The sequence below is a fragment of the Leucoraja erinacea genome, chromosome 16, assembly GCF_028641065.1.
Source record: "Leucoraja erinacea ecotype New England chromosome 16, Leri_hhj_1, whole genome shotgun sequence".
Taxonomy (NCBI): Eukaryota; Metazoa; Chordata; class Chondrichthyes; order Rajiformes; family Rajidae; genus Leucoraja; species Leucoraja erinaceus.
The window spans coordinates 27,530,376-27,551,517 of record NC_073392.1 but is presented as its reverse complement, the minus strand read 5'-3'; the positions used below and the strand labels follow the sequence as shown (position 1 = coordinate 27,551,517).

At 43.7% G+C, this 21,142-nt stretch overlaps 1 protein-coding gene across 1 annotated transcript in view; it reads left to right on the top strand.

The window, feature by feature from the left end:
- The window catches only part of LOC129704921 (collagen alpha-1(VII) chain-like), a 128,948-nt gene that overhangs the window by 6,228 nt on the left and 101,578 nt on the right, over positions 1 to 21,142 (top strand). The window contains exons 7-21 of the mRNA XM_055648330.1: positions 1,236 to 1,268; positions 4,135 to 4,206; positions 5,180 to 5,239; positions 7,231 to 7,266; positions 7,353 to 7,433; positions 9,360 to 9,395; positions 9,484 to 9,528; positions 10,049 to 10,120; positions 10,231 to 10,275; positions 11,504 to 11,548; positions 13,158 to 13,199; positions 15,173 to 15,253; positions 16,310 to 16,345; positions 17,832 to 17,867; positions 20,922 to 21,002. Of these exons, the coding sequence (XP_055504305.1) occupies positions 1,236 to 1,268; positions 4,135 to 4,206; positions 5,180 to 5,239; positions 7,231 to 7,266; positions 7,353 to 7,433; positions 9,360 to 9,395; positions 9,484 to 9,528; positions 10,049 to 10,120; positions 10,231 to 10,275; positions 11,504 to 11,548; positions 13,158 to 13,199; positions 15,173 to 15,253; positions 16,310 to 16,345; positions 17,832 to 17,867; positions 20,922 to 21,002 (801 nt within the window). The remainder of the gene's footprint in view (positions 1 to 1,235; positions 1,269 to 4,134; positions 4,207 to 5,179; positions 5,240 to 7,230; positions 7,267 to 7,352; positions 7,434 to 9,359; positions 9,396 to 9,483; positions 9,529 to 10,048; positions 10,121 to 10,230; positions 10,276 to 11,503; positions 11,549 to 13,157; positions 13,200 to 15,172; positions 15,254 to 16,309; positions 16,346 to 17,831; positions 17,868 to 20,921; positions 21,003 to 21,142) is intronic.

The window sequence follows — 21,142 nt, the reverse complement described above, 5'->3', positions numbered from 1 at the left end:
TACCTACACATTGCTTCCTTGCAACTAATTCCCCAATTCCCTTTGCAAAGGCATCATTGAATCTGCTCCATCATCTTTTAATGGAGTACAATCTATATCAGTAACAGCATTAATTATCGTCTTCAATTAATTGGCAGTGAACCATTGAACTTCATTGGAGATACTGTCGGCTACCAAGGCCTTGTTGTCTATTGAAGTTATGATATGATATTCTTGTTTTCATGGCAAGGCTGGACTGAGTCCTAGAGTCATACAGCACGGAAACAGGCCCTTCGGCCCAACTCATCCATATTGACCAAGATGCCCCTTCTGAGCCAGTCCCATTGACTGGAAAAGCTGGTGTGGGCTGGCATCAAGGACACTGGCAATGATAAACAGAGTTATTATTGACGTGTTTGTTCCAGCAAATGTTGGCTGGATTTATGTCCGAATGAATTTCTCTCCATTCTGTGCTCTCAATGAAGTGGGACCTTGGGTTTAAACTGAACCAAAGCGTTGCTACAAGAAAATCAATGCCTGTTAAAGTATCTACTGGTGACAATAATGGGAGGAATTATTTTAACAGCTTATAATGCCACAAGTTGACACATGATGGTGCTGTTGTTTGGAATGTTGAACCAACCAAATAGATTCCAATCCCAATTTGGTCAAACAAAATTGGGGCAGCACAGTGACGCAACGGTGGTGTTGCTGTCTTACTGCGCCAGAGGTGCTGTCTGTATAGTGTTTGTATGTTCTACCTGTGACCGCATGGGTTTTCTATGGGCGCTTTTTCAATCCTAAACTCCAAAGACTTGCAGGTTTGCAGGTTAATTGGCTTTGGTAAAATTGTAAATTGTTCCTAGTGTATGGTTAGTGCTAGTGTATGGGTTGATTGCTGGTCAGCATGGACTCGGTGGGCCGAATGGCTTGTTTCCACGCTCTAAAGTCAAGACTGAGGAAGTCTTTTGAAGAGCAGCTGGCATTGAAATTGCAGTAATCAGTTATTGGATTACATGGCTATGGCAACAATAACCTGCTGGTGACCTTGTTACTGCCGTTGGAATTGTGCATGGAATGGGGAATGTTCTCCTGAGATGCCGCCTGACCCGCCCAGTTACCCCAGCACTTTGTGTCCTTTTTTTTTGTAAACCAGGATCTGCAGTTCCTTATATTTACATGAATGCGTCACGTTTGTTCACATGTCTCAAAATTCACGTTTTCTAAAAGAAGCAACTCTTTTTGTCTCACTCCAGATCTCTGGACCATCAGGACGTAAAGGTGATCGGGTAAGAGATGCAGGAGACCGTTCTTTCCATTCCTGACCTGTTCATTAGTTGTGCATTTTTAGGTCATTCCTGGACCGGCATTGTTGCCAACTCCTGCAGTCCATCCTGTTTATGTTTGAAGTGGGGAAACTGGGATGAGATGGTAGGTGGAGATGCCAACATTGTGTTCCCTAAACAAGGGACAGATTGTAGGAACGGGTCTGTCATGGGCAGAGCTGCCCATTGTGGGCGAATCAAAACCGTTTCCTCACTTTCCAAAGTGTGTTCCCAATCCTGGCTCCTGGTTACTGAGGCCTTCTCTCACCATAAACGGCAGGTCCAAGCCTTAAAAATCTCCGACAGCAGATGAAGCCTCATCCCCTGGTATACTTGTTGTCAAAGCCATCAAATAGTTGGAATCATTACGATGTTGCCCATTCTTCAAAAACTATTAAACACTGACTGTGCATTGAAATATTAATTATTACAATTAATCATTAAGATTTTAATCACTAATATTATTAGCCATATTCAAAATTATTACCAAATAAAATATTAAAAAAATTAAGATAATATAAGATGATACAAACAGCTGTACATACTGAAATCTTGAGCAAAAAACAAAGCACTGGAGGAACTCAGTTGCTCAGAACCCATGCAGGGTAATTGAGAGGTGATGTTTTGGGTCAATAATTGCATTAAAGTTAATTATATTTAAGTTAATTAAATTAAATTTAAAAATACCTGAATTAGTTGATAAACAACAAGTACTGGAGGAATTCAGTAGGTCAGGTAACATCTATGGAAATAATGGACAAACAATATTTCAGGCCGCCTGTCCATACCTTCTACAGATGCTGCCTGACCCGACGAGTTCCTCCAGAACTTTGTTTTTCTGCTCAAGATTCCAGCATTTGCAGTTTCTTGTGTCTATAAGTTAGTTGATACATTAACCTGTAGTTGTTCCTCTCCATTGAAGTGAATGGATATATTGAACCTGTGCTAAACCTCACCTGGTGCAAACTACAGGAATGTGGCACTCCACTGGTGGACTTCACAAGGTGTTCAATGTTATGATACGATACGATACGATAGAACTTTATTTATCCCAGGGGGGAAATTGATCTGCTAACAGTCATAAAACATAAGATACATGAAACATGAAATTAAAGTGACGAGTGGAAAGGATTGGGGATGTTCAAACATTTGGCTGGAGGGGTGGAGGAGAGGAGAGAGGGAGTCAGTCCACCCCATAGAACCATAGAAAATAGGTGCAGGAGTAGGCCATTCGGCCCTTCGAGCCTGCACCGCCATTCAATATGATCATGGCTGATCATCCAACTCAGTATCCCGTACCCCCTGATCCCTTTAGCCACAAGGGCCACATCTAACTCCCTCTTAAATATAGCCCATGAACTGGCCTCAACTACTTTCTATGGCAGAGAGTTCCAGAGATTCACCACTCTCTGTGTGAAAAATGTTTTTCTCATCTCGGTCCTAAAAGATTTCTCCTCTATCCTTAAACTGTGACCCCTTGTCCTGGACTTCCCCAACATCGGGAATAATCTTCCTGCATCTATCCTGTCCAACCCCTTAAGAATTTTGTTAGTTTCTATAAGGTCCCCCCCCTCTATCTTCTAAATTCTAGCGAGTACAAACCGAGTCTATCCAGTGACAGAAGTCTATCCATGACAGAAGGGAGAGGAGTTGTACAGTTTGATAGCCACAGGGAAGAAGGATCTCCTGTGATGCATCTTGGAAGAACCAGCCTGTTGCTGAAGGTACTCCTCAGATTGACTAGTGCGTCATGGAAGGAGTGAGCTGTATTGTCCAAGATGGTCCGCAATTTAAGGAGCATCCTCGCCTCCAAGACAACTTTCCATGAATCCAACTCCTCCCCCAGAACAGAGCCAGCCTTCCTGATGAGTTTGTTAATCCTGTTGGCGCCCACGACCTTCGCCCTGCTGCCCCAGCACACGACAGAGAAGAAGATGACCCTGGCTACCACCGATTGCTAGAACATCTGCAGCAACTCACTGCAGACGTTGAAGGAGCGGAGCCTTCTCAAAAAGTACAGCCGGCTCTGTCCCTTCTTGTCCAGGGCCTCAGCGTTCCTGGACCAGTCCAGTTTACTGCCCAGGTAAACTCCAAGCTATTTGTACCACAACCAGAGTAACAATGGTAAGGACACCCCGGGAAGTTTGAGCCTTTGGAATTTATGTAATGGGCCCTCAGAATTCCTTGGATCCCAAAAGTTATCCTCCCCACAAAAATGATGTAATCATTACTGCTACTGTTACCTGCGTTGTTCAGACCAAGAGACAGCAGGAGCAGTGAGTGACTTCGATCAATTTTACCCAGGGCCAGTGAGGAGAGGGATGTCAGTTCTTTGGCCAATCCAGCCGGAGGGAATGGCTGGAGGCCCTGCAGCATCCTGGGGCTTGCCTGGATGGGACACTGCTCCCGAAGACTCAGCACGGAGGCCGGATTGGAAATTGTGCCAAAACCTGGCCCCTCTTGTATACTGTCTCAGTGGACTATTTCTATGCACTGTATTTACCCAGGGATTGTGCTTAGGTATGGTTATACTTTACTGAACTGTATACAAAAAAATATTCACTGTAACTCTGTGCTGAGGCTGAGACTTGGCAAGAAGGGTTGTCTTGTCCATTTCCCTCCATTGATGCTGCCTGACCTGCTGAGTTACTGAGTCTAAGCGCAAAACATGGTCAGAGGTTTGCGCAGAAAGTGAAGCTTATGCTCTTGTGAAAGTTGTGAGGAACCGCAGTCTGTGACCTGCCACATGCCCCAAATCTGACTGCACTGGAATCCACACTGCATTGCACCCGCCAGCCTTTGTAATGGTTGCTTTGTCTTCTACCCACAGGGTGAACAAGGACCCGCAGGAATTCAGGGGGAAAAAGGATTGAAGGGACAGAAGTCAGACAAGGGTGAAAAGGTGAGGGAACGTTGCTGGTCTCAGCCTTGTAACTACTTGTTATGTTAGGTACAGTTGGAGCATCTGGATGCCGTGAAGTGAAAATTATCTTTGTATTCTATGGCATGATAATCTTTGTAGAGGCTTCTGTTTTTGTAAAGTTCAAAGCATAATTGTTTTTGTAATTAGAGACATAGCTTAGAAACATAACCTTTGGCCCACTGAATCCACTCTAACCATCGACTTTCACACCCACTCCCTGCACACCAGGGGCAACTTACAGAGGACAACTAACCTACAAACCTGCTTGTCTTTGGGATGTGGAAGGAAACCGAAGCACGCGGAGGAAACCCACGCGGCCACATGGAGTACGTGCAAACTCCACACACGGAGAGCACCCGAGGTCAGGATTGAAGCTGGGTGTCTGGAGCTGTGAGGCAGCAGCTCTGCCAGCAGCACCATTGTGCCTGCTTCAGGAGATGTTTGTTACGAGGCCAGTGAACACACACGGACTCGTGGCAACTTGCTCCATTAATCCAGGCAAATTACATGCCATCCTCTCCTGGGTGACTATTGCCAGCGGCTGTGGTATTGCGTCACAGTGTCGCAGTGATAGAGTAACCGCCTTACAGGGCCAGTGACCCGTATTCGATCCTAACTACGGGTGCTGTCTGTACGGAGTTTGTATATTCTCCCTGTGACTGGGTGGATTTTCCCCAGGTGCTCAGGTTTCCTCCCACATTTCAAAGACGTGCAGGTTTGTAGGTTAATTGGCTTCTGTATATTGTCCCTAGTGTGTAGGATAGAACTAGCGTGAACGGGTGATTGCTGGTCGGTGTGGGCGAATTGGGCCTGTTTCCATGCTGTATCTCTAAACTAAACTAAACTAAACTAAACATACTTCCACAATCCACAATTGAATAATGTTGGTTATTTTGCCTTTGCGTGATGATTCCTTTAATTATAACCACAATATATATTTTCATTTAAACAGGGTGAAACCGGATTTGGTATCCCTGGGCAACCAGGACCCAAGGGTGATCCAGGCGATAGAGTGAGTCTTCAGTATTCACAAGATTACCACCATAACCTGATAGTACAGGCACCTCACATCTTACACGGGGGTTCATTCTTGAAAAGCAGCGTGCAATTCAAAGACACGTAAATTAAACATATATGTGACTCGGCTGCGAGGTGTAAATCTGAGTGCACTATTCCTAAAGTATGAGTGCGTAAATCAAGCTTTGGTATCAAATGAACAAATGTGATATTCTAAAAATGCATAAATCAAACAGGTGTAAAAAGCGAGGTGCCTGAATATAAAATTACGAGAGGCATAGATAGAGTAGATGGTCGGAATGTTCTTCCCCAGGTGAATATCAAACTTATAGCTCTAAAGTGAGAGGCATAACGTTTAAAGGAGATGCGCAGGGCAAGTTCTTTACACACAGGGTAGCGGGTGACATGGATGTGCTGCCAGGGGTGGTGGTGGAGGCAGGTACAATAGTGGCATTTAAGAGGCTTTCAGATAGGCACAAAGATATGCAGGGAATGGTGGGACCATGTGCTGGCAGTTGAGGTCTGTTATCATGGCATCAAGTTCAACATTGCAGGATGAAGGATCTGTTCCTGTGCCATAGTTTTCTGTGTTTTATGTTCTACAACATTGCACGTAAGGAGGCCATTCTTTCTGAATCCATTCCCTCTGCTCCTTGTTGATATCCTGATCAAGCTTTCCTCGTCAAAAAATATCACCAATTCCCTGTGAGAATTCCTGTTCCATTTGCATCTCATGTCCTTTCAGGCAGTACGTTCCACAGTACAGCAGCTCCCGGAGTTTAAAAACAATTCTGATCATCCTTTCGCAACAAAAATGGGAGAGCAAAGGGGGGGAATCCTCAGCAGATCCGAATGAATATAGGGTGAATGCACAGTATATTTTACGCCGAGTACATGAATCAAGAACTAGTGGCTTAGGTTTAAAGAGGGGGAAGATTTATTAGGAGCCTGAAGGTGGTGGGTTCAAGGAACAAGCTATCAGTTATCAGAAAGGTAATTGAGGGAGGTACGAACATATTTAAAAGGCATTTGGACATGTGCATGAAAGATTTAAAGGGATATGAGAAAATGAGACTAGTTTAGGTGGGCATCTTGGTTGGCTTGGACAAAGATGGGCCAAAGGGCCTTTTTCTCTGTGTAACTCTGACAGGCACGGCAATTATGCGCAGGATAGACCTTTCTTGGTCTATTAATGAAAGTGCGGCGCACAAGCAGTTAGGAAGGCAAGTATTACGAAGGCCTTTATTGTAGAAGGAACTAAGTTTTGGACAAAGACCAAACTGTTGGAAGAACTCAGAGGGTCAGCCAGCATCTGATGAGGGAAATGGACAGATGATGTTTTGGTTTGGGACTCATCTCCAGGACTGGGCCAAAGTGGAGATAGTTGGTAGAAAGAGGTGAGGGGAAATGAGATAAAAGTTGGCAAGTGATAGGTGGGTCCAGAAAAGGAGGGGTTCATTGGCAGGTGAACCGTGGAAACGGTTCTGGTTTAGACTTCAAGAAAGATTGAGAGCAGATTTGATCAAGGTTCAATGGTTTTGTTTTTATCACATGTGCCAAGGTACAGTGAGATTCTTGTTTTTCATACAGATCAGTGAGATTATTGCCATAGATAAATGCAATCCCCTATGAGATGCAAGGAGTAGTGCCCATTAGCAGACAGTTCAATGGCCAAGAACTGCAAATGTAATGTTTTGGGCAAACGATACAACAAGGGGGACACAAAAACATTTTTTTTTTTAACTTGATCGTACTTGGATCAGAAATTCCACTGCCTGCATGGCTGGTAGAAACAATGAGCTAGGCGTTTCAAACGGGAATTAGAAAGGCTGGAGAAGGAATAATCTGAGGGAATCAGAGGTGAAGAACGAGGAATGGGACTGCTACTCTACAGGGAGTGACACAGACACTTTGGGCTGAATGGCCACTGTTTTGTGTGTTGCATCGTTTATGTGATAATATCTCATGATCTGTTTCTCCCTCTAGGGTAACATTGGACTTTCCGGCAGACCTGGAGAAAAGGTAAGTGATTCCTGATGGCAGTGGAAGCCTCAACTGGTTCTGAAGGCCCTGCATTTAAATGGCAGCTAACGCGAGTTGTGTTGCAGGGGGATCCTGGAGGACGAGGGGCGAATGGGGAGCCTGGAAAAACAGGACCAGCTGGATTGATCGGACCTCGGGGGAAAGAGGTGAGGATATAGTTCTGCTCTCTGCTTTAGATCCATCAGATAGATTGGAGCAAAACACATAGTTGGTTACTGTTGACTATGAACTTACCCATAACATGTGTCTGTTGTCAGATCTTATTTAGTTTAGTGTAGTTTATTATTGTCACATGTACAGAGGTACAGTGAAAAACTATTTTGTGCACTATCCAGTCAGTGAAAAGGCTATATATGTTTACAATCCAGCCCTCACCAGTGTACGGATATAGGATAAAGGGATATAACGTTTAGTGCAAAATAAAGTCCAGTGGTCCAATTAAAGATTGTTCGAACGTTTCCAATGAGGTAGATGGGAAGTCAGGATGGCTCTCCAGTTGGTGATATGACTGCTCCATTGCATGATAATAGCTGGGAAGAAACTGCCCCTGAATCTGGAGGGATGGGATGGGATGGTGGCATCACTGGCAAAGCTGCCATTTATTGCCCAATCCCCGATTGCCACCCGGAAGGTGGAAGTGAACCATCTTCTTGAACAGCCGATGACATTCTGGCGAAAGAGAATACGTCTGGGTGTTGACAATATATTCCTCATGTCCGATAGCTGTGGGGTGATAACAATATAGTTTTAGTGTCGGGCTAACTGAGATTGAGTTTGGGGTGTGGTGGAGACCTGCATGCAGGGACCAATGTTCCATTGCGCCTTTTTCCCTTGTCCATCTCCATACTAGTGCTCGCGGGTTTGGGAGGTAAGACTTGTAGGTGGTATGTTTCCCTGGAATAAATTAGTTGTTCTTGAAGAGTCTGGAAAAGCAATAAGCTCCCGGGGAATAGTTTTGTTGGACCTCGGGTGGACTATGAGGGGGAGAACTGGATATTTTTAGTGCCTTCCCTCACAGTGAATTCTGCTGTGGGGGGACGTTTCATGTTGATTTCTATAGTGTACTGTTCTGTGTCTTTTTTCTTTTTTCTCTTTTTTGTTTTGTATGGATATATTGACATTTGATCTGTTCAATTAATTTAATCAATCTCTGTAAAGCACTTTGGTTCAAATACTGGTTTTGTTGAAAAGTGCTATATAAATAAAGATTATTATTATTATTATTATTAATTCGAATGATCCTTCCTGGACATGTGCTCTGGTTCTATGAATACTCCAGTTGAGGACTGTTAGACTTGTGCATATTGGCCTGTTGGTAAATGTAGCAGATAAAATGTTATTAAGGCAAGATGTGGTTATCTGAATTTTGGCCACTAGTTCGGATGGCTCAGAGAATTGAGGGATGCATTTGGCCAGGACACTGGGCCTTCTTGCCCACTCTCTGTCAGTTCCATGTTATCATAAGACATAGGAGCAGAATTAGGCCATTCAGCCCATCGACTCAACTTCGCGGTATGATCGCGGCTGATCTATTTTCCCCTCTCAACGCCATTCTCCTGCCTTCTCCCTGTAACCTTTGATGCCCTTACCCACCCCCCCCCCCCCCCCCCCCCCCCCCCCCCCCCCCCAACCCGTCAATCTCCACTTTCAAAATACCCAATGATTTGGCCCCTGCTGTGGCTATAAATTCCACAACTTCACCACCCTCTAATGAAATAAATTCCTCCTCAACTCTATTGTAGAGGTATGTCCTTATTTTGAAGCTCCTTATTTTGAAGCTGTGCCCTCTGGTCCTAGACTCTCCCATTACTAGACATATCCTCTTCACATACACTCTGTCGAGGCCTTTCATTATTAAGTAGGTTTCACTGAGATCCCCCGCCCCTCATCCTTCTAAACTCCTGTGAATACAGGCCCAGAGCCCAGAGCATCCTCATCACAGTGATAAGTAGGCAGGAACTGAACCAAGCTGAATGGGTTTAGTATGTCACCAGGTCCTTTCTGGCATTCTATGCTGAGCCAGACTGCAGGATGGATCAGTACCACCGCTCACTTGTATTTGTTTGTTCCAGGGTGAAAAGGGAAACAAAGGAGAGGACGGAACACCGGTAACGACCACATTTCTCTAAAGTTCTCAGCTGTTTAATTTTCTGTGTTTAGTCATGAAGTAACGGTGGCCTTGTCTTCTCTTTCCAGGGAGAGAGTGGACTGCCAGGTCGCAATGGAGAGAGAGGACCTCGAGTAAAACTCTATATTCTCTAATTGACTGTTTACTGAATGAGTGGCTTTCCCAACAAAAGCAAAACTCTACAACCTCCTGCAGTCTACATTGTGGCATTATCCTTCCTTCCTTTATTTGAACTAATCCTGGCTTTTCCTTTTTTAAACATTCATTCACTAATGGAATGTTGATGTGGCTAGCAATGCCAGATTCATTGCCTATCCTTGGTTGCCCAGGAGCTGAATTAGGCTCTTGTGGCCCATTGTGGCTGCTCCGCCATTCAATCATGGCTGATCTATCTTTCCCTCTCAGCCCCATTCTCCTGCCTTCTCCCCATAGCCATTGACACTGTAGCGATCAAGAATCCTTCAATCGCTGCCTTAAAAATACCAGTAATGTTTACGTTTCACGTTTTAAAGAGTGAAACAAATTGTCCAGGATTGCTTCTGTAAGTAAAGCCATCTTTTTCAGAAACTTAAAAAAAATATTCCAACGGGTGGAAATGTGTGTGGATGTATGATAATGCTTTCCTTTTTTTAGGGTTTCTCGGGATCTGATGGCAGACTTGGAGAAAAGGGGAGCGGTGGAGAGCCGGGACAACCTGGGAGAGATGTGAGTCCTGTCCTGACGATACGTTTGCGTCATAGTCCACACTACGGTAATGCTAGTTCATGGGAGCTTTAAAGCCATTTACTTTTTGTGTTTCTTTTGTTGTGCTTTAGGGGATCAGAGGCCCTGCCGGCTCGAAAGGAGACCAAGGCGAGAAGGTAGATATACACTGGTTATTAAGATAGAATCTAGTAACAAGGAACTGCAGATGCTGGTTTATACCAAAGTAACTCAGCAGGACTGGCAGCATCTCTGGAGAGAATGGATAGGTGATGTTATTAGGATTTTGGGACAAGTGTGACCACAGGGAAACTGCTGAGGAAGCTGGTGGCCATTCAGCCCATTCAGTCAATGTCGGTGGTCAGAACATCAGGCCAACTCCTGTAACTCCGACCCAGTGTCACTACCAGGACAATAGGGCTTTATGGCCAAGTGAAGACTCATAACATTTTTTAAATATTGGACGTGAAGGGTACAAGATAATGCCTAAAGCATGATGACTCCGTGTACTGGTTCAGTGTGGTACACTCTTATACTTGGTATTTTTGTGCCGAATGGATAGCACGATCGTCACTGAACTGTATGCAAAGAAAGAATTTCACTGTACCTAGGTACACGTGGCAACAAAGTACCATTGAGCACCTGGGTGTTCTGGTTTCTTTCCACATCCCAAAGACGTGCGGGGTTGTAGGTTGATTGGCCTCTGTAAATTGGCTCTTGTGTGTAAGGAGATGATGGGAAAGTTGGCATGGGCTCAGAGGGCAAAAGGACTGTTTCCATGTTGAATCAATCAAGCCCCTACTTATTTCTCTATAATGTACCCCAGCCTGATTTTTCTACCATACGAGAAGTAATTTGCAGTAACCAATGAACCGGCCTTTCTTTGGGTACGTAGGTATAGCTGGGGAAAACCTATGCCATCACGGGGAGAACATACAAACCCAAAGTCAGGGTCAAACCGTCTTGTGTACTATTACGTCCCTTCTCCTCGTACCCCAAGGTTGCTGGTCATCAGTAGTCTCCAGGAGCTCCACAAAGCAATGTCCTTGACCCAGCCATCTTCAGCTACGTCATCAATGACCTTCCTTCTAACATGTGGTCGGAAGTGAGGATGCTCGCTGAAGATATTCAACTCATTTTGAACAAGTGAAGCAGTGAACATTGCATGAAGCAAAACCCAGATCCCATTTAGGCATCAGCTGATAAATAGCAAAACCAAGAGGGAGTTCAACATTTAGAGAGTCGCACGCAAACTGGTCTGGCTTCTGGTTTGGTCACACTGAAATACCTGTGGCTCTGAATTCTGCACTGGAGTCATCTTACACTGCAGGGATACCGGGTAAAATCTGGATAAAGGTATTAATTTCATCTCTTTTCTTAATCCAGGGATCAATAGGGCATACGGGGCTTCCGGGACCTCCAGGAAAATTGGTAAATAAATAATTTTCAATGGAAAATGCGTGTTAATGATATTCATTGTTTATGCACCAATGCATTTAATCTGGGCTGATCTACTCAATTTGTAAACTGTTGGTCAGTTAGATATTCTGCAGTTTAAATAACCATCAAAAGGTGTTCATCGCAGTGGAATGGATGATTGAGATTGAGTTGATTTCCAAATTTTCCTTCAGCTGGAGGAGTGAAATGCTGAGAGTGTAACATATGATGAACATTTGACAGCCCTGGGCCTGTATTATCTGGATTTTAGAAAGATGAGGGGATCTCATTGAAACTTACCAAATATTGAAAGACCCACACAGAGTGGATGTGGAGAGGATACCTCTAGTAGAATACTGTAGGACAAGAGGGCACAGCCTCAGAATAAAAGAATGTACCTTTAGGAAGGAGATGAGGCAGAATTTCCTGAGTCAGAGGGTGGTGAATCTGTGGAATCATTGCCACGGACAGCGGTGGAGGCCAAGTCAGTGAATATTCTTAAGGTGGAGATTGACAGATTCTTGATTAGTAAGGGTGTCAGGGGTAATGGGGCGAAGGCAGGAGAATGGGGTTGAGAAAGAAAGATGCTGTAGATCAGCCGTGATTGAATGGCGGGGTAGCCTTATCCTGCTCCTACGACTAATGAACGTATGGACTAGTGACCAGGAGGATATTCTCTCATCAGCGCTGAGATAACAATTGTATTGGTGGGGTTCAGGTACATGTTCTGAGCGGATGTTGACAAGAAAAGGGATGGGAAGAGGAATGGATTGGGCAAAAAATAAGGTGCGTGTGTGTGTGTGTGTGCGTGCGTGTGCGCGCGTCTGTGTGCGCACGTGCTCAGTGTGGACGTGGGGTGGAGATAATGGAAGGCTCTTGCAAAGCAAACCAGGTGAGTTTGGTTGCCTTTAACACTGAGGTAAGCTGCAAACATTCATTAAGGCACCATGATAGAATATATTTCACAGGCCTGTGATGCACAAGCAAAGTCAGCATATGTGTGACAGCTTGTGTAAGAAAGAACTGCAGATGCTGGTTTAAATCGAAGGTAGACGCAAAATGCTGGAGTAACTCAGCAGGGCAGACAGCATCTCTGGAGAGAAGGAATGGGTGATGTTTCAGGTCAAGACCCTCCTTCAGACTGTGACAGCTTGTTTGATCTCTCAGCCCAGTGACCCCACTGCCCTGACACATATTTTGGAATTGATAGCCTGCACAAAATGGTCAGATTTTAAATTGCATTCCTTCATGCAATTCACAAAAGATCAACCCACATAAGGGAATTCTAAATCCTATATATTTTTTAAAGAATTAAGTAATTGAGGATTGCCTAATGTAAGTGGCAGCATGCTGTGCAGAAGAGAATGATTAGTCCTTTGTTGAAATGCCAACAAGGGTGTAGTTTAAGTTTCCATCGCCATAGTAGCCATAAGTGAACCGGCTGGTCACATTCCGAGTCATGCGATCTTTGGAGCAAGTGAGCGAGAAGAGTTCAAGAAATGTTGAAGTCATCTACTTGTCATTAGAGTATGGTTAGACTTGGTTGGGACTCTGACCAATAACCTGACTGTTGACATTTGAATGTTAATTTCTTCTTGTCCAGATCGATACTGAAACTGGAGTGGCTGGTAGTAAAGGAGACAAGGTAAAGTTGGCTGTTCTTACTGGATCTTCACGAGTCCAGAGTATTAGGATTATAATATATAGCTACTGCAATAAATTATTCAAAGAAAAATCTTCCAACAATCTTTGTTTGTCCCACAGTTGCGACTGTGCATCTGTTAGTAGATGTCTAAACTTTATAGTACCCCTTCTGTGGAACACTTTTGACATATAGTATTTAATTTTAACTTTTGGATTATTAAATTTCCTCAGAATTCAATTGGTTCATAAAGCATTTAAGAGGCTTTTAGGTTGGCCTATGGGTATTCAGGGAATGGGGGGATATGGATCACATGCAGGCAGAGGAGTTTAGATTAGCGGCATAGTTTTCAACATGGACATTGTGGACCAAAGGGCCTGTTCCTCTGCTTCCTCTGAAGTGTCTATTCTTATTCATCTGTCTATATTCTGAAGTTCTTTAACAAAGGAAACTCACATTCTTTACTCTGTCTGACCTGTCTGTAACTCAACTCCAAGTTCAGTTAAGCAAATGGGATTATTTTATTAATTTAGGCACAGGAGACTGCAGATGGTGGAACTTAGAGTAAAGAGCATACGTTAGACAGCATCTATGCAGAGAAATAGACAGATGACATATAGGGTTGGGACCATTCTTCGGAAAATTGGGAATTCTGTACAACCAGATCAAGGCATCAGTGGAATGGAATGAAGTCTAATTCTGGTCAGCTTGCATTAGGTAGGGTGTGAAGAAACTAGAGTTAGTGAAGAATAGATTTACTACAGTAATTCCAAGGAATATGTGATGGAACCCATTTTAATCCAATGGTAGTTATGATCTGGATATCACTAGCTGTTGGAGAGGTGGAAACCATGTCATAGACCATAGGCAATACAGCACCAAACATGGCCTTCTGCCCACGATGTTTGTGCTGACCCTAATGACAAAATAACTAATCCCATCTGCCTGTACATGGTCTATATCTCTCTGTCCTGTGCCTGTTCATGAGCCTGTCAAAATGAGTCTTGAACATTGCTATCAAATCTCCTGTTGGTGGTGGTGTATTTCCAATGAGATGTTAAATCGGGGCTCTGTGTAATGGGCCTGTCCCACTTATGTGACGTTTTTGGCGACTGCCGGCACCCGTCGTAGGTCGTTGCAGGTTGCTGAAAATGTTCAAAATGTTGAAAATGCAGCGGCGACCAGAAAGACGCTACGACTCTTTGGGCGACTGAGGAGACGACTCACGACCGTACAGGCGACACCCCGGCAACCATGTCGCGGGGTGAAGCCTGTATGGTCGTGAGTAGTCGCCCAAAGTACCTTGTTCCAGTCGCCGCTGGGTTTTCAACATGTTGAAAATTTTCGGCGACCTGCAACGACCTATGACGGGTGCTGGCAGTCCGCGAAATAGTGGGACAGACCCATTATTTGCACAGTGGGTAAGAGAATCTTTGACACTGTTTTTAAGTGCAAGGGAGTGTAATGGAATGGAATCTGTTGGCTTTATTGTCATATGTGACCAGGCACAGTGAAATACACAGTGAATGGCGCTGACAAATTTACAAAGTACCCCCACTCCGGGTCCTCCATTATTCTCCCTTCTCCCCCTCCCTCCTCCCCCTCCATCTCCCTCACAGTGTTCTCCCCCACGCCGGGTCCATCGTACTTCACTCTTCCCCCCCACACGGTCATTACCCCGTGCATTCAACGACCGCCGACCGCGGATTGAACCGCGAGGCTTCACCGCCACCACCACGCGGCTCTGTCGGCCATGAGGTCCCACCGTCCCCACCAAGGCTCCATCACCACTGAGGCTCCAACACTGCCGAGGCTCATTGCCACCGAGGGTCCACCGCTGCCGCCAGGGCCTGTCCTTGCCAATATTTATCTCTTGGTATCAATACTTGGTTATCATAACACTGACATTTTCAAAGGTTTGTTGTATGCAAATTAGCTTCAGTGTCCGATCAGTTATTTGTGGGTTTATTTTCTAGGGAGACGCTGGCAAACCTGGTGAGTCCGGGTCAAGAGGACTACGAGGAGAACCTGGTGTGTCAGGCCTAGCTGGTGATCGAGTAAGTTTGAAGGTTAATCTCTTCCCATGGTAAAGTGACACATCCAAATCTTTTTCTTTCTGTGATTGATCAAGTGCAAAACTATGATTAATAAAGTGTCCAGCTCTTCATATTTCACCACCAGACATGATGTGGACCTTAAACCCACTATTTTCCCTCAATGAACTCAACCCTGATAGAGTCATATGGCACTGAAAGAGGCCCTTTGGCCCAACTTGCCCACGCCGACCAAGATGCTTCATCTACATTAGTCTAACCCAGCCACTTTTGCCTCATATCCCTCTAAATCACCCCTATCCTTGTATCTGTCCAACTGTCTTTTAAATGTTGTCTCAGTGCCGGCCTCAATTGCCTCCTCTGGCAGCTCATTCCATATAACCACCACCCTATGTGTGGGGAAAAAGTTGCTCCTCAGGTTCGCTATTAAATCTTTCCCCATCTCACCTGAAACTTTTGGCCTTTGGTTCTTGATTACCTTACCCTGGGGAAAAGACTGTGCATTCACTCTGTCTATCTCCTTCATGATTTTATACATCTCTATAAGATCACTTCCTGCGCAGCAGCGAATAAACTCTAACCTGCCCAACCTCTCCTTATAGCGCAGACCCTCAGGTCCTGACAACATCCTTATAAATCTTCTGTGCACTATTTCCAGTTTAACAACTTCTTACCATAGCAGGGTGACCACGATGCTGTCTCACCAACATTTTGTACAACTGATTGAGAACGTTCAATTGATCCTTTGCCTTTGTGTTAGATTTTGGATAGAGATAAAACCATGGCCTCATTCTTGGGCATTTGGAGGACGTCTTGCTCCAAAAGATTGATATTGAATTTTTTTTCTGCATAAGGGTCAGATATTGAGACCCTGGATGATCATTGAGATGTTCCATTGAGAGGATTTCTAGCGCACCATCATTCATTGACTGAACCGGGCAAATTGATGTTGGAAGGTCTAGGAGGAATAGCTAATTGTTGGGTGCTTTCTCTATCAAGTTGTTTGTTGGACGCAGGCAAATGCGACTATGTACTGATATTATCTTATTATTATGACAGGGTTCAGAAGGTCAACGAGGTCTCCCAGGACCACAGGTAAATTCCTCACTCCGTGCTTTTATTGTATTTTTCCTTTCTCAGCTACCGATGAGTTTCTACAAAATGTTGCAACTCAACATCAGGCCCAATTTCTATTGGATTGCAACTCTATCATACAGCATGGAAGCAGGCCATTTTGCCCAACTTGCCCATGCAGAACATGTCCCGTCTACACTAGTCCTACCTACCTGCATTTGGCCTTATCCCTCTAAACCTATCCTATCCATGTGTCTATCTAAATGTTTCTAAAAACATTGCAATAGTTCCTGCCTCAAGTACCTCCTCCGGCATCTCATTCCATACACCCACCATCCTTTGTGTAAAAAAAGTTACCCCTCGGGTACCTATTAAATCTCTCTCCCTTCACCGTAAAATATTGTTGGCACATTGCAGATAATCAGCTTGAACAACTAATCCCTTTCTGCTGGCTCTTTCCCACTGATGCTATAGGCTATGTTTGCTTTAGCTGTTGGGGTGAATATTGCTTCTATTAAAATGGTCTTGAATGATAACTCACATTGGGTCCTGATCATTATAGTGCCTAATCAACACTTGCAGAAAATCTGAACCAATCCTTTTACGTGGCTGCCAAACAGAGCAACCGTGAGCACAGTTCAGATCTACGTAACAGACTGAGATGTCATTGTGTAAATGTAATTTTTAGTTACTATTTTTGTATTTAAGAATGTTTGCGATTCATGAGATTCATTCTGAAATAGAGGAAAGAGGGGTGAGGAGAGGAGATTTGCAAAAGCCAAATACTTTGATGATTTCTGAAGCGCTTGATGTGAATGAATTACAGTCACAGCATGGAAAGAGGCCATTCAGCCCATGAAGTGTTCGACAGCAGTCCAGCTAGTCTCGTACCCCCACCCTTCACCCAGAGTCATAAGATCATAAGTGATAGGAGTAGAATTAAGCCATTCGGCCCATCAAGTCTACTCCACCATTCAATCATGGTTGATCTATCTCTCTGTCCCAACTCCATTCTCCTGCATTTTCCCCATAACCTCTGACACCTGTAAATTCTTGTAGAAACAAGGAATTGCAGATGCTCTTTTTCAAAAAACCCACAAAGTTCTGGAGTAACTAAGCTGGGTCAGGCAGCATCTCTGAAGAACATGGATAGGTGATGTTTCAGGTCGGGACCCTGTTTCAGAACTGACCCAAAACCAACTTTCCATCTCTCAAGAGACTCTGCCTGATCCACTATGTTATTCCAGCACATTGTGTATTTTCCTCGCAAATTCTTTCCTATCAAATATTTATCCTGTTCCCTTTAGAAAACTATAATTAAATCTGGCATTGCTACTTTCCGGCAGTGCATTCCAGCTGTTAATAAGCAGCAAAAAATATTTGGAAGAGGAGAAATTGAAACGACTGCTCAGACCTATAGGGGGGCACAATTCCATCAGGAGTTGAATATACTTAAAGTTCAACATTAATGTTTAAACTTAAGTCTTTTGTGTTTTGATTCCTGTAGGGAGATCAAGGTCAAAGAGGATTCCCAGGAGAAAAGGTGATGTTCCTTCTAAGTTATAGTAACATTGAAACTAAAACCATGGCATATCCAACCACAATTGATGGTTGTCAGATTCAGAGAGCCATAGAGAGATAGCTTTGAAGGTTCATGAGACCCAGTCCGGGAATGATGGAACAACTCTATGTGGGGAGATTGGGTTAACTGCGTCTTTATTCACTTGAGCTCGAAAGAATAAGGATACAATCTAATTAAAAATGGCAAAATCCCTAAAAAAGGGCCAAATGGCCTATACATGCTCCTGTTTTTTTTTTAATGCTTCTATCTGACAATGTCAATCAGTTAAAGCCAGTCAGGAAGTTAGGTGTGGGAAGTGAAAGTGTGAAGCTGATGTAATAATGGGATAGGAAGCTATTTAGATATTGTATTCAGAGCAAAGTCTTACTCAGTGCAAGGCTTACATCACATTGTTTTGGTATTCCTTGTCTGCAGTGTGGGGAGATATTCCACTCTCGGTGATTGGTGACAAAATATTAATCATTTTATAAGCAGGAAAACAAAATGGGCAAATTATTCTGAAAAGTGAAAAATCAACATGTTCACTTTTCTAAGTTTGAGATCATTGGATCCCTTTTCTGAGGATTTAGCCATAATTTTAGTTACATTTCCTTTCATAATTTCTCCATGTAGATTAAGTTTAAACCTAGTTATGATTATCAGGTGATGTTTTTCCAACAGCTTTCTGGTAATATTGGTAAGAATGCAAGCAGGGGAAATAATCACAAAGTAGAGATTTCCTCACATCTGCCCTCCTAATCTCTCTTTGCCTTAAATTTTCCTGACTGTCTGTTTACCTTGGGCTGAACTTTTTTTTAAAGACACAAGATGTTGGAATGACTCAACGGGTCAGGCAGCAACCCTGGAGAACATAGATGGGTGATGTTTTGGGTTGGGACACAGTGTTGAAAAAACTTCACGAGTAAAAAAATATTCTTGATTAAATACATTGCTACTATTTACTATCTCCTGTTCCCATTGCTCACAGGCTCTGGAATTTCACTCAATCCTCTGCTTCACCCTCACTATGCTTTCAAAATATAATTCTTGCATCGTTTTATCATTGATGGTATAACAGAACTTGGTTTCAGTGATTTTCGTCTTGATGGCATCTTAATTAAAGAGCTTTATCCAGGGAATTATTTACCAGTTGGTAACTATATATGGTTTCATGAACTCATTGAGCTCTGAACTCCATTTTATTAAGTGCAAAACATTTAACGCCCCTGACATGTCAACCTTCCTTAGGGTCTTGCTTCAATAATATAATTTCTCATTCTTCTGAGCTCCAAACAATACAGATGAATCATTCCCAGACTTAGCCTGGTGAATCTCTGTTGGACTGGTACCAATGCTACCATTTTAGTTTTAGAGATTCAGCGTGGTGATAAACCCTTCGGCCAACAGAGTCTGCGCCAACCAGCGATCCCCATACCTTAGTGCTATCCTACACATAAGGGACAATTTACAGAGGTCAATTAACCTGCAAACCTGCACATATTTTGGAATGTGGGATAAAACCAGAGTCCACGGAGAAAACCCACGCGGTCACAGGGAGAACGTACAAATTACAACCCGGGTCTCTGGCACTGTAAGGCAGCAACTCTACCGCAGTACCACTGTGCTGCTCTTACATGTCACATCATGTTGGAGAAATGGGGAGTTATTCCATCCAGTGGGATATCACCAACCTGTGGCCTTTTGTTTCTCTACTCTGCTGAAAACCTTGTTAACATCTTCATCACGTGAGAAAAGCTGATGGATCTGTCATCCAACACTTGAACCATGTCCTTACGTGGGTATTGACTACCTGATCAGAAAGGAAGGAATCCAGTCAGTGGCAATGCAGGATAATGTGGCGGCACCACGAGGAAGGTGCACTCTCATGTCCTTCATTCCACCGGATTCTGTGTCCATCTCTGATCCAGATTTCCAGTGGGATGAAGTGCATGAGGTGCCTCCACAAACTACAGAGGGATGGATGATCTTCCTCTGCCCCTTACCCACTACTCCTGTTGCCCTGAAATGGGTAAGTGTCTTGTCAACTGTGCTGCTATGGATAACAAACAACCTTACATTAGCCGGAGGGTAGACCCTATTCTACATTAGGTATAGCTTTTTGTTATCTGTATGCCTCTAAGCTACATTGTTTAAGAAAGCCAATGTATATGGAGATACATCAGTCATGGAATTGTCTTGAGGAGTTTAATAGTCTTCCCCTACCTATATGTTCCTTTCCTATTCTTGTGAAGATCCAACTGTATCCACTACACTTCCATTCAGCTGAAGTTATTAATGTGAGAACTAAGAGAAACCACCAAGCCTCTCAAGCCTTCAACATTCTCTTTTATTGTGACTAATATTAAATCAATTCTACTTGGATCCATACCCCTTGACATGATTAGTCAGTTTTGGGATGTTGACCGAGCCTATGTTGACCGAGCCTATGTTCTGGGTCTGTCTCTCTCTCTCTCTCCCCTCGTGTAGCCTTTCAATAAAGAATGACTAGGGGGTGAGGGTGGGGAGGAGTTTATAAACCAAAGATTTCAACGATTAGTTTGCATCTCTGGATCTGTTGGTAGTATTAGGTTCAGGTGCACAAGCCTGCATCACAGTCTACTGTACCAGTTAGATTGTGGCTTAAGTACTGATCCCCACACTCTCTGATTCTCTTCATAGGCAGATGTATATCAATCTCTGCCTTGAATCTACTCTTTGTCTGATCATCCACAGCCCTTTGGGTGGGAGAATTCCAATTGTTCACCGCCTTTCACAATGCCCTTGGTCTCTTGCTGTTTGACACTTCCTACCTACCTCAGCTTGTCTGTTGCAGCTGGAAGGCTCTGAGAACATTGGTCTGCTGTTCTCCAATTGACTCGTGTGGAATTCCAAACATTCCAAAGTAATTTCCATCCAAATCGGGCTTAATTCCTGTTTTCTTTCTTATTGCATTTTTCAGTCTACTTTGTTTGCTTACAAAAACAATATAACCACAACGGCATGAGTTCATCCTTTGCCTCTGCTCTTGCAACATAGGGAGATAGAGGACCACCTGGACAGGATGGCAGGAATGGAATTGACGGGAAGAACGGTCTCCCAGGATCTTCTGGACTAAGGGTGAGTATTTATTTTGGTTTCTATATGGCATGATGCATGACTGGACGAAGGATTCAGTGGGATGGAGTTACAGATTCTGTAACATGTAATTAATCAGAAGGGAAGACAAAATATAAAACCATGTTTAAAGAGCTGAGCAT